This window comes from Hemicordylus capensis, chromosome 1 (genome assembly GCF_027244095.1).
Source record: "Hemicordylus capensis ecotype Gifberg chromosome 1, rHemCap1.1.pri, whole genome shotgun sequence".
NCBI classification, from domain to species: domain Eukaryota; kingdom Metazoa; phylum Chordata; class Lepidosauria; order Squamata; family Cordylidae; genus Hemicordylus; species Hemicordylus capensis.
Window position 1 is genome coordinate 188,778,247 of NC_069657.1, and position 18,717 is coordinate 188,796,963.

The 18,717-nt window shown below is 41.6% G+C and overlaps 1 protein-coding gene across 6 annotated transcripts in view; it reads left to right on the forward strand.

The window, feature by feature from the left end:
- Positions 1–260: 260 nt before the first annotated feature.
- PSMD14 (proteasome 26S subunit, non-ATPase 14) overlaps positions 261–18,717 on the forward strand; it is a 97,008-nt gene continuing 78,551 nt past the window's right edge. The window contains exons 1-3 of one of the 6 annotated variants that reach the window (XM_053280248.1): positions 261–372; positions 7,294–7,379; positions 10,184–10,236. In XM_053280248.1, coding sequence (XP_053136223.1) covers positions 10,189–10,236 — 48 coding nt within the window. In that variant the 5' untranslated portion in view covers positions 261–372; positions 7,294–7,379; positions 10,184–10,188. Of the gene's footprint in view, positions 373–406; positions 570–686; positions 943–1,009; positions 1,211–7,293; positions 7,380–10,183; positions 10,237–18,717 lie in introns of those variants that run through there. The other 5 variants (XM_053280218.1, XM_053280264.1, XM_053280227.1 and 2 more) reach the window with 5 other exon arrangements.

The window sequence follows — 18,717 nt, forward strand, 5'->3', positions numbered from 1 at the left end:
GGTGGCTGTATTTTATATACTGTACAGTTGCCGGGGAAGAACTCTTGTTTTTCTGTGCGAGTTGAGACATCCACAGTGGACGATAGTTACCGCGAGACACAGTCCTGAATCTTTAGGGAGTACGACGCACAACAGCAGAACCTTCACACTTCTCGCGCCGACTCCAAGAACCACTACAGCCCAAGATGATGGAGACGAGCCCAGCCACAAGCGCGCGCGGCTACGAAAACGTGGAGGAGGAGCCTAAGGGAAGGGGTGGGACGACGGCGCCGCTGATCCAGGGATAGAGAGCGAGAGGACGTGGGAGGAACATTGCGTTGCTATGGCTCTGAGTGCTGGCACGCTATTGGGAGAACGGAAGCGGAAGCCAAGGTCGGTGAGGCTCCTTGATCCCGGAAGTGTTTGGGTATGGCCTGGGCTGGTGTCCCAAGTTCCTAATGAATAGGCTGATTCATTGCGGCCCGGCAGAGTAGAAGATAGTACCGAGCAGCCGTCGGAAGGGGCGGAAAGGAAAAGAGAGGCAGGCGTGGGATTGCAGCGGCCGTAACCAAGACAAGTATGCTTTGAGTGTGTGTATATGTGTATATATATATGTGTGTGTGTGTGTGCGCGCGCGCGCGTGTGTATGACGTATACTGGGGGTGAGGGAGGGGAGCAGCCCGAGGTGAGCAGGATTGGGGTCCTCCTGCGCATGCCGTGCCCGGATGTTCGGTTGGCGTGAGAGGCTGGTGGGGGCTCCCCGCTGGGGCTGGCTGAGGAGGAAAGTCCGAGGGGCTTGAAAAGCGTCGTCGCTGTTCGTAAAAGCTTCCCAGCGGCGTAGAAATCTTTAAGAAGAACTGTCCAGCTCCCCGAACCAAATGAACGCTGCGGTGATTAATCCTAAACCCGCGGAAGCAACTTGGGGCTCGGTGGGGCTGACTTCCGAAGAAGCCCCGAGAAGGGGTGCGCTGTCAGGGACTTGGTCCACGTTTTCTGTTCTGCCCGCGCCCTCGACGTGCTCCTTACTTGTTTACTAGTCCCCCTCCTCCCCAGACATCCTGAAAAGCGCGGCGGGGCAGGGGTGGGGGTCGAGGCAGCCCCGGTGAGATGAGGTTCAGCCTCCCGGCATCGAAGTGCCCCTTGAACCAGGCACACATTTCTGTAACGTTTGAACACACACCCCGGTCGAAACACACACACCCCGGCCGAAACTAATTATTTTTTGCTATAGGTATGCCCATTTGTTGCGTACCACATCTTACTACACCGAATGTATGCCTTGTCCCCCTCTCCCTCTCCCCCCCCCCATTTCTTCAAAAGCAAGGGAATAGCTATCCCGTGCAGAGGGGTCATCTCCCTCTTACCTATCCTGTTGTTTCCAGCTTCTGTTAACTTTGTTATGGCTGCTGCTGTTATGGCTCATTTAGTACCACGTTTTAGTGCACAAGAAAATTCTTGTAACAAAACAGATGAGAGCCATAATGGTATACACAGTTCTGCTCTGCATTGTACCTTGATGACTTAACTCCTAGTCTCTTAGGTCTTGTCTAAAACTTGTTAATGGGTCATCTGAGTGTACAGTTGACAAACTTGGCCAGCAGCTGCTGTTGGTGATAATGGTAACCATAGAGAAAACCTAGCAAGCCTTTCCTCAGGTCCTAACACCTGGAATATAGGAAGTGCCTTTATATCAAATCAGACCATTGGTCCATCTAGCTCAGTACTGTCCACACCGATTGGCAGCAGGTCTCTAAGGTTTCAGGCAGAAGCCTTTCCCAGCCCTACTTGGAGATGTGCAGAATTGAACCTGGGGCCTTCTGGATTCAGACCAGATGTGCTTCCACTTAACTGCCTTGAGATTGTTTTAATGAAACGTGGTATACAAATTTAACAATAAAAATAACAATACATAAAAACTATAGCCCCATCTGTGATACTTCACTACTGTAGCTAGAATGTTTGTTGTGCCATAATGTGTCTCTTAGGTTGGATTAATCATATCATAGTTCAACTTCAAACAGGGCTACTTAGCTTTAAAAAAAAAATTGGAACTGCAAACAAATGTTTCATAGATATATTTAGGGTTGGTTCTCCCCCCCCTTGCCAAAAAACCCCCTCTGTTCCAGATTATTCTCCCTTCTTAGGTGGGCTGGCAATGGTGTGGGTGTCTGTCTCTCTTTTGTGTGCAAGTTATCACATTTTGTTTTTTGTTGCCTTAGTCCAGGGGTAGTTAACCTCTGGCACTCCAGCTATTGTTGAACTACCATCATTCCCTGCCAAAAACAATGGTCAACGATTGCCTATTCCTGCTTTAGGCTATCCTTTACACCTTGGAGGTGTGAGTGTTATCTCTTGTTTAGATATATAACTTGCCCAGCCTAATGGCTTAGCATATTCCTCTCTCCACTCCCCTTTCTGCATTGCTGTCTATTTCTCTTTCAGTATAGCATTCTTTGACTTCATTATAACATGTTGACCACAGTGGACTATTTTGGAAAATATTCTTTGTTATAACTGAGGCACATCATTGACCAAGCAAAGTTGTTTTCCATAGGTTACACTTACAACAAAGTTCAAGAAATGAAATATATGTTGTAATTTTTTTAAATTAGCCACCTCATGGAGCAGCAAGAAAATGACTTGACTAGTAAGCCAGAGGTTGCTGGTTCAAATCCCTGCTGGTATGTTTCCCAGACTATGGGAAACATCTATATCGGGCAGCAGCGATATAGGAAGATGCTGAAAGGCATCATCTCATACTGCATGGGATATGGCGCCCCCCCCCTCCCCCCGTATTCTACCAAAGACAACCACAGGGCTCTGTGGTCGCCAGGAGTTGACACAAACTCGATGGAACACTTTACCTTTACCCAGATAATTGGAAAGTATGACTTTATTTCGCACAAACAAATTCTCCAAATTATGCAATAGATATGCTTAGAGCTGTAACTTGTGCTTTAACCTATTCTCTGTAAAAATAAAAGACATGCTTCCAGCACATGAGGGCAGCTGGGGTGGGGGCAGGTGTGTTGCCGCAGCAGGAAGCTAATGGCGGAGGAGCAGGTATTGGCCTGCTCTCTCCCTTCTTAAAGGTGCCCAGGCTGTGCTTTGAATTAGTGATCAAATCACGATTTATTTATTTATTTTATTAAAAGATTTACTATACCGCCCAATCCACAGACTCAAGGCGGTGTACAAAGCAAGAACCGCATTGGAGACTTTTAAATTAAAGGGCAAACGCCTGGCATTTGCACATCTCTACAAATTATTATGTGCAAAGTTTGCTTTTGGTAAAAAAAAATCCACATATTTAAAACAGTTGCTTGGTGTGTATTTATCAAGGAGCTAGTGTGTTCATATGGCTCAAGACTGGTACAGAACAGCTGTAATTTGGGGCAGTTTTATGCTAGAAATGCCCCAGCAGTGAGAGGGTTTAGTATCTTACCTTAGCTAGCACTCAAGTTCATGTAGAGAAAAATGCTTATATAGCAGGTGCTTAATTAAAGGATGATTCTGCAGGAATCCATAGCCTGCTATATAATGTATAACAAGCTATTAATAGAATATTTTACAAAACCAATAGTTGTATGTTTACATTACTCTGTTTACTATGTTCCACCCAAATGTAAAAAATCTGAGTAGCATTTTGCATTGGAATAGCAATTAAAACAATACTGCATTATTCATAAATATTTGCATATGGGAAGCTTATGATAATTGTGAGACCCTATTGCATTTGTGGAGAACTCCTGGTGTACTTGTTCAGTAACTATTATTATTATTATTATTATTTTTTGGCACCTAAGTAGCATCCATCTGCAAAAACATGTCCATATGAACATGTGAAAAATGCTTTTCAGCTTTCATAAAATGTTTAACCACTGTAAACAGCTAATAAAAGCTGGTATCAAACAGTCTCTTAGGGCTGGTACAGACTTGGCAATTGGTTTGTATTTAAGGATTTGGCTGCAGAATCTACAGCATATTTCCTTTCTCCTGTGAATCTTTCTTCCCTGCTAACCTGGATTCAGTGTTGGATATGACTGTTACCAGCCAAAGGTACAATGAACCTGGATGTTCTTCAATCCAATTTGAGAATCTTGCTTAAAATTGAGTTCTCAGAGTGGATTTAGGAGTGTTTCTGTGCTTCTGGGTGTAGTAGTTGTGCATAGCATTGAAACTGAGTGGAAGGTATAAAGCCTAATAACTTTTTCTAGCCTTTCATCTTCTGTCCCTACTCCTGAATCATTTACATGGGAACTTCTATAGGTTTTGCCCAAATTCAGCTAATGACATGTTAGTAAGGATACAAAATGTTCCTCAATCTGCGTTATTTAAATAAACAATTTTAACTTAGTTTGCCAAGAGGAACCAAAAAGTTTTTTGTCGCTTATTCTGTGGCAGCCTGAGATGAGAACTTGGTTACTTGATTAAGCTGGACTCCTGGCATATGTTAAGAGCTCAGTGGTAGAGCATTTGGATGTAGAAGGTCCCAGGTTCAGTCCTTAGTATCTCCAGGTCCCTATTTGAAACTCTTGGGAGCCGTTGCCAATCAGTGGGCAGTACTGAGCTAGATGAACCAATAGTCTGACTTGATATAAGGTAGCTTTGTGTGTTCATAAGTCAGGGCTTGACAAATCCCAAGTGCCAGGGAGCCATGACGCCTAGACTAGTATATTCAGAGGCAGAGTTTATTTAATACAATATTTATTTGTCTCAGCCAGTCCTGTTTCTGTTCTAAATATGTTACCTGTAAAGGGATGAGAAGCCCATTTCCTCGCCCGTTCCACGATGTCTGTTATTAAATCTAGTAATTTTGTCAAGTTTGCATTGCCTGGCTCCTATGTTTTTCAGCTGGTACCTGGATCCAAAGAAAATTGGTCAGGTCCTGCCATAAGTCCAAGATTAATTTTTCCCGCTTTATTTATTGTTTTAAAATTATATATGTGTATTAGGACTGTACAAATTTGATAAAATGACTTCTGATGTCAGAAATCCTCCCCAGGTAGTGCAGTGGTATTTATTTATTTATTTACTTATTTAACACATATGTATACCACCCAAAATGCAAGTTTAGAACGTTGCGACAATTTAAAATTGAAAACATTAAAACTATTAAAAACACAATTAAAACAATCTATATATTTAATCCTCTTGGGGCCATGCATGCCCAGGATTTGGCAGTGGAATTCTCGCGACACGCTGTGAGAGTTTGGGACTGAGGGAAACATCATTTGGGTGTTGGAGGAGGCCGAGGGGGTGCCGCTCCGGTGGCTGGGGGTGGCTAGTGAGGGGCAGCGAGCGGAGAAGAGGCAGCGGGCGGCTGAGCCATGCCACCAAGAGGAGCCCGGCTGGGAGGGTGGCGGTAGGCTCCTGAAAATGGCCAGGTGGTGGCTGTCGCAGCAACTGGGGCTGTTGTGGCGGGCATGGGGGCTGGAAGGGGGGAGAGCAGTGGAGGAGGCAGCGGGCCCTGGCAAAGGAGGCGGCCAGTGGGCGAAAATGACTGGGAATAGATTGGGGCGGAAGGGAGGGGGGAAAGTGGCGAGGAGAGACTAGCAGCGCAGATGCTGCTAGTATCTAATTAAAAGCCTTGGTGAACAAATGCATCTTGACTACCTTTTTTAAAGTTGTAGGAGATGGGGAGGCTCTTATTTCAGCAGGAAGCACGTTCCAAAGCCTCGGGGCAGCAATGGAAAAGGCCTGTCCCTGAGTAGCTACCAGACAAGCCGGTGGCAACTACAGAGGAACCTCTCTAGATGATCTCAGTGGGCAGTGTGGTTCATAGTGAAGACTGCGTTCTCTTAAATAAACAGGGCCCAAGCTGTTTAGGGCTTTATAGGTTATAACCAAAACCTTGTATTTTGCCTGGAAACTTATTGGCAACCAGTGTAGATCTTTTAAGATAGGAGTGATATGGTCTCTCCGAGATGACCCAGAGACCACTCTGGCTGCCACAGCAGCCCTTTAACTGCCCACCCAATAACTGGCATGGAGCTGGCCGGGTGGTGCAGCAAGTTTCAGGAGCTTCCATGCAGACGCCGGGCAGAGAGTGACGTAGGGCAGCCTGGGAAATAATAAATTTATTTATATATATATGTAAATCACTTTGGGACCTTTTGTTGAAAAGCAGTATATAAATATCCATCGTTTTCATATCCTGTCTGGCTGCTGGGAGGACACAAGGGCTTCTGGGTATGGTAGTTCCGTTCAGAGCATCTTCCGTGGGAAGAAGCTCTGAGCAGAACTACCATAACCAGAAGTCCACATGTCTTCCCAGCAGCTACGCAGAGTTCCCAAGCTGCATTGCATCACCTGGCCCCTGGAAGCTCCCAAAATTCCCTGTGCCACCCAGCCACCTCCATGTTAGTGTTGGGTGGGCAACTAAAGGGCTTTCCCCCACCACACTACCTGGAGTGCCTTGTCCCATGTTTCTATGTCTCCTAGTGGTGGGGGCCAGGATTTCTGCTGTCGTAGATCCTCTTTTACTGATTTGTGCAGCCTTAATACACACACAGCCCTCTCTGTTATAGATTTTTCTGTATCAAGCTGATATTAGCTGGGCACAGAGCATCTGCGCTTCCAGCTGGCCCACCCACCACCGCTGCCGTTTCCTTCCCCACCGCCACTGGCCCGCTCAGCTTTCTGGCCTGCCAGCCTGCCCCCTCCCCCTGGCACTTTCTGGCTGGCAGGCCAGCTAGAAACCGGCCCGCCACTTCCTTCCACCTGCCTGCCAATTTCCGGCGGCCGGCTTGGCCTGCAGCCACCTCCTCTGCCCATCACCTGGCATCACTGTTTTCTCCCCTATCGCCATCGCTATCGTATCCAGCAGCTACTTGCAAACTCTCACAAGAGCTGCCATGCATGGGATTAGCGACGGGTATGTTTAAGAAAATTAAATATATAGATTGGTACCAAGGAATAAAACAAATTAGAATTTATCAGGACTATATTTTAAGATCAAAGTTTGAAAAATTGTTGTACTTTTCAGTCTTCAATATTACAAAATTATAATAATATAATAATTGCAAAACCAGTTAATTGTCGAATGGGGCCGTCATATCTGATCCAGAAATGGCTTTTCCTCAACAGGAGTACTAACAGTTTTGTTTCCTTGAAATAATAAGCAGCTTTGATATGAAAGTTGGTAGTTATTTTGTGTGTGTGTGTGTGTGTGTGTGTGTGTTTTACAATACATTTTACAGTACTGAAATTGTGTCCACATTGTGGGGTGGTGGCAGCTTGCAATATTTTAAAGCTATGAGCTATAAAGCTATAAAGACTTCTTGTATTCTCTCTGCTGTTCTTTTTATTTAGGTAGCAGTTGAACTTCATCTACATCAGAACTTAAAGATCTAGCTACGATTTTGAAGATAGTTGGTTTAAAAAAAACCCTGAAAACTGTAAGTACAAGGTGAAAAACATTATTGGCAATATGTTTAAATTGTCTAAAAACCTAATTCTGCTATTCAGGATGTCTGGATAGGTCATGGAAATGGATATAAGCTATCTTATATCAATATGATGGAGTCCCTGTTCCCTCTAAGGCGTGCTCATGTGCGCGCACTCACACATTTTCTGATGTCCACTCAGTTCATTTTGGATCCCGCTCTGAATGCATGTGTGCACACACTGCCGTGATACTGCCGCCCAGAACAAAACTCATTCTGCACACAGATGAAAAAAATTAGAGAGAACACTGGATGGACTGGGCTTGATTCATCTAGCCCAACAGTATTATCTATATTGACTGAAAATGGCTCTCAATATGATGGACTGGGTGTGATCCATCTAGCAATTATTGTCTCTACTTACTGGCAGTGGCTCTTAAAATATGACCCCTGTGGCAGAAGTCTTTTCCAGTTCTGCTCTTTGAGATCCCTTTTAACTGGAAAGGATATGGATTGAACCAGGGATCTTCTTATGCAAAGCATTTACTTTGGCAATGAGCTGTGGTTTGGATGACAGAAGGAACAAACTGGCAGTTCAGTTGCTGTCTCTTAGTCATAAACATCTTCTGCGTATAGAGCAGGCCTGCTCAACTTACCCGCCCCCCCAGCCGTTTTTGTACTACAACTCCCATAGCCACAGTGGCCAATAGCCAGGGTTTATGGGATTTGTAGGCCAACATCTGCAAGAGGGCTGAAGTTGAGCAGCCCTGTTAGAGCCTCCCATACCTCAAGATGTGGTCATAGCTGACAGTACTAATTACCTATTATATATATGTCGGATACAGTCTTCATGCCCCCTTTCTCCCTTCCTGCTTAACTTGGTCTCATGGGTGTGTGTGTGTGGATTTTTGCCAGTCTCTCCTTCTCTTTGAAACGCTCTGACCAACATGCAATTATGCCCCTGAGGGTCAGCATTTCCATCCCTGAGGGTCACACTATCTTGGGAACCATAATTACATGTTGCTTAGAGTGCTTCCAAGGGAATGGGAGATAGGTGAAAATGGCCCCTCTGCATGTGAGCACCCATACTTTAGAAGCAAGAATGCTACCACTGCGGATGTACATCCTTTGACTTTTAAATGAATAATTGCCTCTTCTGTAGGTTTCTTGCTATTTTAGACTTTATTGTTCTGTTTGGTTGTGCTATCTGTACATCATGAGCTGCTTTGAGTATAGTCCACTGTAGAAAGGTGACATATAAATTATAATGTAGATGCTTGAAAGTTTAGGAAAGCTTTAGCTTTTGCAGTGGCTGAGGTTACTGAAAATAATTGCATCTAGAAATTAATTGGCTCACTCCAAAGTTTCATATGCACTCTAATGTGGGATATCCATGCAGTATAATCAGTGTAGTGCTTTGTCAGTGTAGGGGGAAGCTCTGTTCACATGAAAATGCTCTGTATTGCTGCTTTGTCACTGATGTATACTTCAAATGGGTGGGTGCTTGGTTGGAACTTGTGCATGCATAAAGAGCCCCAAACTGGGTTCACTTTCATGGTGTGCTCTGTCAGAAATTAATAGAAACCAGGCTAAACCGTGTTGTAAACCTCCCAGGGACGTAAGTTTTGGGTGGCATAAAAATATGTTAGTTAAATAAATCAAAGTAATCTTAATACATCAGGCAAAATATCCATTCATTTCTTAGCAAATGTATAGACTCCTGTATGTCTATACAGGATGAAAAAGCTATTTCGATATGTATATAAAGACTTGTCGTCCCTAAAGTCCTATCACAATTGCAAAGCTATGTAGAAAGGTGTTTGCAGTTCAGTCCCCTGCCTTGCTGTGACTTGAACCTCCCTGAAGTCAATTTCCTTCTGTCATGGAAGCCATTACCAGTAATCCAAAGTATGTGGATGTTCTATCCTTATTCAGAGATGAGAGAACAACATTCTGTCCTTGTTCAGTCTTGACATTGAAAAGCGGTTCTGGAGCTAGATCCTGGAATTCACCAGCAGTTCAGACTATCTGAAGTGTAGTAGTGTTTAAGATGCTCAGGATTTTGAGAATGTGGCACATAACATCTGAAAATATTACTAGTGAAGCAGTGTATTGAATGCCATGGTGTGTTTGGCTCATTCTCTTTATATGACACTCCATATTTAATAAATCTAAAATACATGGAACAGGTGTATAGCCCTTAGTATTTTAACTAAAGGCATTTAATGTTTACTTTACAATTTTTTTGCTGTAATGAGTTCATTAAAAAGGCTTTTGATGCTAATTCAGAAATCTATAATCTGTTCAGTGTCTTTCACATGCAGTTTTGATGCTAACTGACAGGCTGTAAGTTAATTAGCACAGAACTTACTAATGAGGATGTTAAACCTTCACTTTTGAATTATTTTTATATTGATGTACTCTGGACAAATTGAGGTAAAATTTAATATGTTGGTGAGTTGTCTTTACTTTGCCATACAGGTGTGTGTTTCAGGTAAGTGGGGCAGGGGGAAGTAAATTATTGCAGACTTCTCTTTTTTATGTTTTTGAGAGAGAGTAAAAGCAGAAATGCTTGTCTTTTTCAAGACTGAGGAACACCCAAAACAGTGCAGTTAAGATAAGGTTGTTAATTAGCATGGAAGACAGCTTCTTGAATTAATATGTGGTGTTAATTAACAGGAAGTCTGATGTTGTGTTGTAATTGCTACCAATATTTTTGACATACTGAGTGACTGAAGGTGAATTATATGGTGAACAATTTAGTAAACACACCAGTGCTTAGGTATACTTTCTTTTTGCTTGTGTTTTTTTTCTAGAAAATATGGATAGACTTCTGCGACTTGGAGGAGGCATGCCTGGTCTGGGACAGGTTAGTATTCAGCCTCTACAGATATATTTAAATTAAAAAGTTAATTACAGGTGTGTGTGTTCATCTTCTAATTACCAACAAATATTTTAGCAATATAATCAAGCAAATTTTGAAGTACAGTAAGCATAAAATTGGAGAGAAGACTACTACTAGCTAGCGTGCTCTCTTGTGCGCTTGCGCACGAGCGCTCTCTCTAATACTAAATAAATAAATAAATAAATAATATGAAAAAGTTTTGACTGAATGCTGGCTGACATCCAGACTAATGCTGCGTTAGCACATTGAGGGAAGGGTGGTGATTTTCACCAGCCTCCTCTTCCCTCTAAAGTCCATTGTGCTTCCCTAAAATATGTCCCTAAGGACTGCATTTTTGGGAGCCACAGTGAACTTCAGAAAGAAGGGGCGATTGACAGAAATCGCCCCTGACCCTTAGTACCAGAGCAGTGTTAGTCTGGATGCCAGCCATTGTGTGTGATTCTGGAACAGTATCCATGTTGGTTTTTTGTTGCAGCAAAAAGTAGTGGCTGACATCCTTAATGGCACATGCATGCAAGCAAGTTTCATGTGCAGTTTTTGCTAAGTTTTAATGTAGTCTTTGCTAACTTTTGTCCCTCTTTGCCTCCTGAAAATACGTGTCTTGGGGTTGCAGAATCTGTAGGGTTGTGGTTTGGCAAAGCACAAAGGGTTACAGAGGGAAGGGAGGGTTGTGAAAATTACCCCCCTCCCTTGTGCATGCAACACATTCTTACATACATGTATCATTAATCTGGATGTCGACCAGTATCTTGTGGCACTTTACAAACTGCTTTTATTGTGGCATGAGCTTTCATAAGCGAAACCCTACTTCATCAGATACAGCAATGTAAGTGATTGCATTAGCTTTAATTGAGCTTTCCAAACATAATTAGTATGTGCACTACATATGAAGATATAAGATCATTTTAATTGCTCACGTAGGGTCATATGTTCAAGACAGGAAAATTAACAAATTTTGATCTGGCATGTAGTAGAAAATAATCTTTTACAAATCTTCCTGGGTTAGTCAATGATGGTCTGAAATCTCATTCATCTAATGTTGTGTGTGTATGTGATGAGACTTCATGATATATACATATACACGCCCCCCCCCCCCGCCCCGTGCTTGCTATGCAGTAAGAATTTAAGAATGTATAGAAAGCTATCTGCCATGATGGATGAAATATTCACATATTTGTAGCATTTCAGCCTCTTGTTCTTGAAATATACAGAAATACTGACATTTTAATGACTTATCCAAATGTAAAATAAAAGCTCCAATGCCTACTACCTACCATCTTTGTTTTGTTGCCACATTATATAGTTTTTCCTACTACCTTGCCCAGAGAAAAAAACTTTTTTTAGTAGCTTTATAAATAATGAATTTGGTCTTAAGGCTAAACTTGTCCCAGTTTAGCTATAAGTCCTTAGTTCTAGGTGAAGATCCCCTTGGATGTTTCTACTACTGCTGCTCACTTTGGGGATCTGTTTTCCGAATGGGTTAATTTAAACCGTTTTGTCAAGTAGAGATGTTAGATCTTAGCTGTGCTGCACTACTTTGAGTGGCCAAGGACCCAGATGTCCAATTTTATTTCAGAATACTATTGTCCTTGCCTTCATACTGTTCACCCCCAGTCTCCAAAATCTTAGCTGCAAGCATGCCCCTATCTATTAAAGGTGGTTTAGGAAGATAGGTCTTGATTTTCTCTCTAAGAGAATTCTTATACAGAGATGCTTTTGGGTGTGCTTCATTATTTATGCAGACATCTGAGCTAATGCAATTTTAGAGTACAATGACATTTCTCTTTAGAATTTAGCACTGTAGTCAGTATTTGCTCTTAGCACTTTCTGCCTAATCCGAAGCAAAGTTGGGTGCACCTGAGCCACTGATTTCAGTGGACTTGGGTGAGCCTAACTCTGCATAGGCTCTGACTTTTAAAAATTGGAAATGCCAATCTGGTTACTCTGATTTCTGTCCTATGTTTACTGTCTCAGCAAAAGCCAGTTCACAGCAGTAGTCTTAATCATGATTCATATAATTGGTGAAAGCTTTGAATCTTTTTGAAGGAACACAAGTGTGGAATTGAAAATATTTTACTGCATTCTTCATGAGTTTGGGGTCTTTTCTGAGAAGACTAGAGGTTTTGAAACTATTTCAGTAGTCCTTCTGAGTTGCCAAATCAAGGGAAAAGACGCATTTAAATGACATTACTGATATCCAGTTTGTGGTGGTTTAATACATTGCTGTATTATGTTTTGAATAATACAGCTGCAGTGCAGAAATGACTTGCCTAGGGAGCAGGAGGTTGTTAGTTCGAATCCCTGCTGGTATGTTTCCCAGACTTTGGGAAACACCTATATCGGGCAGCAGCAATATAGGAAAGTGCTGAAAGGCATCATCTCATATTGCACGGGAGGAGGCAATGGTAAACTCCTCCTGTATTCTACCATAAAAACCACATGGCTCTGTGGTCGTCAGGAGTCCATACCAACTCGACAGCACGATCTTTCCTTTCCTTTATATGACGAATAAGCAGCAGCTTTGCCAAATCAGGAAAGAATCTAGCAGTCAGTTCTTTTGGAGGAGAGACAGTGAAATTAGCACACACTTCAGCTAAATCATGTATGACAGCTTCATGTAAAGCTTGAGAGGTGGGTGTCCTGTGTTTGAGTTCTTTCTGAACTTCCCAGTAGGTATCTGCATGAACCGCATTTTGATCATTTTGGGGGCAGGCAGACTGGGAACTTTAAGAAAAAGGAGCGCAGGTAAAGACTTGCTCTCCTTTTTCTTAAAGTTTCCAGACCTCCTACCCAAAAAGTGCTTGAACTGCAGTTTGTGCACATCTGCACTTCCCAGAAAGTCATGGGAGTAGAGAAAAGTTATAAGATGAGGATGGTTTCAAGACAGGAAACTGAACCCCACTGTACTAGAGCTTTTGATCCCAATCTGTTGTGTGTGGCATAGAATGTTTATGATATATGATGGGAGACTACATATGGTGTATGAGGTTGATGATGAGCTTGGCGGTCTTTCTAATAGACTACAGGCTGAATAAAAGATGTATTGGGAAAATATAACAGAATTGGTCAATCATATTAAAATTGCCATAGTTTTGAAAGCTTTCCTAGCAATTTATTAGATTTTTATGCTGTCTTTCATGAATTTTATCCCCCAAATTAAAATACAATAGAATTTATACAAATCAGATTAAAACATCCAACAATGCAACAATAAAAAGACAGCAACAAAAGCAGCAAAAATAGAGCAATCAGTACCCTGTAAGAGTCAAAGGCCTGGATAAATAGCAAGGCCTCTATTTCTTAAAGTGTCAAAGAAACCTGGAGAACGAACATCTACTGGAAGAGCATTCCAAATGTTGGGGGCAATAACAGAGAAAATCTTGTTCCACATGCATGACAGTTGAGCCTCTCTCTAATGTTGAAACGTGAGCAGAGCCCCATCCAATAATGATGGTGGGTAGGCAGAAATATTCAGGAGCAGGTGGACCTTCAGATTTCCACCTATTTTTCCTGAACACTGGTCAGGTTCATTTCCCTGGTTGTTAGAATATATGCCAGCAGGCTTGCAACAGGGCTAGGATCATTTGGAGCCACTGGATTTGTGAACTGGTGTAGTCACATGGGCATATGTATGTTATGATCAGTGATGTGGGATGGAAAATTCTCCATTTCTGAAAATGTGGTGGTGTTGACTAATTGGAGAGCCAGTGTGGTGTAGTGTTTAGAGTACTGGACTAGGACTGGGGAGACCCGAGTTCAAATCCCCATTCAGCCATGAGACTTGATGGGTGACTTTGGGCCAGTCACTTCTCTCTCAGCCTAACCTACTTCACAGGGTTGTTGTGAGGAGAAACTTAAGTATGTAGTACACTGCTCTGGGCTCCTTGGAGGAAGAAAGGGACATAAATGTAATAATCATAAATGATGTAGTAGTAGTAGTAGTAGTAATAATACGATATCTATAACAGCAACAACATTGACAATAAATTTCAGCCATCCCAGGTCCTTGGGAAGGACTCGATGTCTGGATAAAACAAGCCAGTCAATAACACCTGTCTGACTCTGTAAATAAATAAGTAATAATAATAATAATTGTTTAATATAATGAATGGATACAATACCAGTCAAATTGGGTAGATTGTTTTTTACAGGTGACTATAGCCCTTTTTATGTGGCAACTACAGATTCAGTTAACAAGTGGCAGGAAGTAAGATTGGGGTCACTGCCCTGTCTCTCGATCTCCATGTGTTGTCTGGCCCCATCCCCTGGTCTCTGTGCATTCAGCAGAAGGTGAGAACATGGTCTTCTCCTTTCAAAGAACATGTGGAGGTTGAGGAGCAGCAGAGCCAATGGACATGATCATGCTGACTGAATGTGTGAATATCGATGGTCATACCTAGGAAATTATAATTTGGAACTCTTTGAGTGTCCTAAAACTAGTATAACAGTGGGATTCGCCCAAAATTCTTGATATAGTGACTGCTGTGCCCAGCTCTGGAGAGTGGAATGCATGTGCTGATGATGAGACTTGTGCTGATTTTACAGTTGACAAATTTGTTTGAATCAATAGCACATTTTCTGAAGATACAAGAAGTTGTGCAAGCGCTCTGAAGAGCATTTAGGTCGTATTGCATTTGGGATTCCAGACTAAAACAAACGGGAGAGAGGGGGCGTGCCAAATTAAGCTTTTGCTCAGTGACTGGGAAAGCTCACAAATCAAGGAGAGAGAGAGGCTGCTCAAAATAAAACTTTATTAGAAGAGAGCAAGCATTTTTAAAAATGGTAACGTTCTTCATGAGAACACTGTAGTTAAATCTGTTAGAAATGCAACGATTGCATTACAGCTGGCAGAAAAGCCTTTGTTAAGCAAATACTCCGTGTGTTTTACAGCATTATCCTCTTTGGACCGTGTTAGAGTCCTACATGAAACATCTTGCATGCCAGAAGTCTGGCTCAATCATGAATCCTGACTGAAAAGTAAAGCCCAGAGTAAATCCTTTCCAAACCCTCTGGATAGAGCCTTTAGAGACTATTCCCCAAATGCAGCTTTCCCAAGCTAGGTCACAAGAGGATGAAAGCTTGTGCCATGGAGTCCTATTTCTTTGAAAAACTTGGCCAGTTTCCAGCTTAATATTGTATGCACTGATTAATGTTTCATATGTATATCAGGTATGGGGCCACTTTTACCACCACCACCACGCCCCCTGCAGCCCTCTGTGTTTCCCAAAAATGTCCCTTGGGGTTCTATAACCTTCAGAGACATATTTTTGGGAGGAACTGAAGGCTGCAGAAGAAAGACCAACCAGCAAACATTGCCCTTCCCCAATATGCATGTGGTGGAACATTCAGTGCACACAAGTTAGTTTGAATGTCCGCTATTCATTTTTCAAGAAATACAAATTTCTTGCAGAGAAATTGATAGGCACCTTAACGGGAAATCCATACTTTCCGTACATCTTGAGTTTTGTTCCAAAAAATGTAAATGTAGTGTGATAGTTTTAATAAAATGTATTAAAGACATATAAATTTTGTATTAAACAACATAGGGAGAAAAATATCAGCCCTTATTAGAAAGGGAAAAACAGTCAAAAAGTCATTAAATCACATTAAACGTTTGTTTTTAAAGCATGTGCTAATTAACCTAGATAAAACCTGATAATTCAATTTAGTTTGAAACTGACACCTGCTTTAAAAATGTATATAATGTTATATCATGGTGGGCTTTGACTTCTTTGCTGGCTAGTTTGGGGGGGGGGAATTGGCTATTGAGGCCAGCTGGTTAACAGTTTTCAGTGCCTTCATAGTTGTGTGGGCACAGCACCCAAATAATTTGGTTACATAAAAAGACAGCTGTTCTGTCTACTAATAAGGTGATCTAGCATGAGTTAGCATCTCCTGTTCTCTGCTCTCCCCCCCGCTCAGAACTTTGAATAAATATTGGTCACAAAGCATTTTTAAAATAAATGGTCCATTCCTGAAACAAGAAAATATTATGTGAATATATTAGACTGTTAGTTATGAGACCCCTGCTAACTGGGCAAAAATGTACCTTGTAAAGTGCTGGTGTTCTTATATTTAACAGGAGAACAATGATCCCTGTTGTTTTAGCATCCAAGTGGCTGTTGCTGGCATCTCCTTTGTGTTTCTTTTCAGACTGTGATCACTTTTGGAACAGGGACCACCTTACTCCTTTTGCTGTGTAAACTGAACTCAGAACCTTTTTGTGTGAAAAGTGATATAATAATAATAATAATATATTCTGCAACGATATCTATAACAGCAGCAACAACATTGACAATAAAATTCAGCCATCCCAGGTCCTTGGGAAGGACACGATGTCTGGATAAAACAAACGAGTCAATAACACCTGTCTGACTGTGTAAACAAGAAATAAATCATCATCATCATCATCATCATCATCATTTATTAGGAGTGGAGTTCTCACCTTGTATGTGAGGTAGTAGAGCTTCTGTCCTTCCCACTTAAGCTATCCATTTTGAAAAGCACATATTGTCATAAATATGCTGAATTTTACAGTGGCTTGAATCCCTAAGATTTCCTTCCTAGAGAGCAAGGACAACTTGGGATACAACCCATGGTTCTTTTAAAAGATGTATGCTAGATTTTCTTAGCACAATTGAGTAAACAACTTTATTTGTTTATCATTTATTTATGTCCCTCCTGATATGTGTCTCTAGAAGGTGTACACAATTTTAAAAATATAAAATAGAGTAAAAACAAAACAATTGCACAAAATAAAAAATTAAAACAATACATGGGATGAAAACAATTAAGTAGTTTACAATTAATTTCAGCTAAAAGCCTGAGAAAACAGGTGTGTCTTGAGGGTCTTCCTAAAAGCAGTCAGAGATGGAGATGCTGTTATTTTGGCAAGGAGCATATTCCAAAGCCCCAGGGCAGTACAGAGAATATAAAACTTGGAATGTGATAAAGTTTTCTTACACTTGTTCACTTTTAACATGAGTTGCCATGGAATGACTCAAGTAGTTCTTTTCCAGAAGATAGTAAACGATGGATTTTAAAAAGCAGTCTTATCTAGAGCCCTGTACAGGCATGAGAACCCAAGCCCAGGCTGTTCAAAAAACACTCTCGCCTGGTATTTAACCTACTTTATAAAACCCTTTTGAAACTTCCCCGAGTTCTACAGGCAGTTTGATATAGCTTGCTCTTCAAGAACACAAATGTAAATTCTCATTGGTACATGCAAACAAGTTGCAAGTTAGGATTCCGCCCTGTTGCAAGTGCTTCAGTATTCATGATTGGAGAAATGCTTTTGAACTCATTTGAATCAGCCCTGCTTATTAAATATTCTTGAGGCAGCCCAAATATTCCTGTGGTGCTTTTATATCAGGGTAAAGAGCAGTGCTGTGCTATGGCTGTTAAATCTACATTTTCTGTCTAGTGGAGAAAAGGGGCTACTGGTTGCCACTAAGTTTCTTGGTTTTAAAGGGTTACCTCTACAGGAAAAGCGGGGTAGAACTGAATAAATTTAAAGGGCTGCAACCAGTGTGGGGAGCAGTATTCATGTTTTCAGGAGATGTTAAGATAGTTAAGATAGGCTATATAGCACGACAGGAAAAAAGAAACCAGTTCCAATGATTATTTTATTAGATATAACATATTTGCATACATTTCCATCACATAAATTTAAAGTTGGCTAGTCAACCCTTCTACAAAGCACTTCTCTGGCTTGGTTTCTTGTTGAAACATACAGGCTAAACTACACGATGTAGCACTGAGCTATCCAGATACATCACTTAAACCTTCAGAAAAATGCTATATTAGCAACTGGTCCTGTCCAGCCTCTGCACAGCATCCCTCCAACGGCTGTTGCTGGTATCTGCCTTAAGTTTCTTTTTAGATTTTGAGCCCTTTGGAGACAGGGGACCATCTTATTTATGTATTTTTGTATGTAAACCACTTTGAGAATGTTGGTTGAAGAGCGGTATATAAATATCCATATTAATAGTACTGTAGTAGTAGATGATATGGTGGTGTATTCTTTTTGGTTGGGTTTTTGAGGGGGAAAACTGTTGGATTGTATGTGCACTTTCACTTTGACAAATAAAACAAATATAAATAAATAGAATGTACTGTTACACATACACTCAATCTGCATTTTTCTAATAGCCCTCCTGACAGGGATAGTACTGTTAGCCTCAGAGCTGCCTCCACTTGACAGCAGCGTACCCCAATAAGTTTTGAAAAGGAAGCGGGGGGAGAGAAGTTACAAAACCATGCAGTAAGCAAAATAGAATAAGAAGAATTAACTAGCCTATAGAGGTGTATGCTGAACCAATTCAGTTTTCGCAGTTTGGTCTGAATTTGGACTTGACCATGGTCCATGAACTGATTTGATTGGCCAGACTGTCTGGTCTAGTTCGGTCTAACCAAACCCACTTGAACCAGTTTGCCATCTGAGCA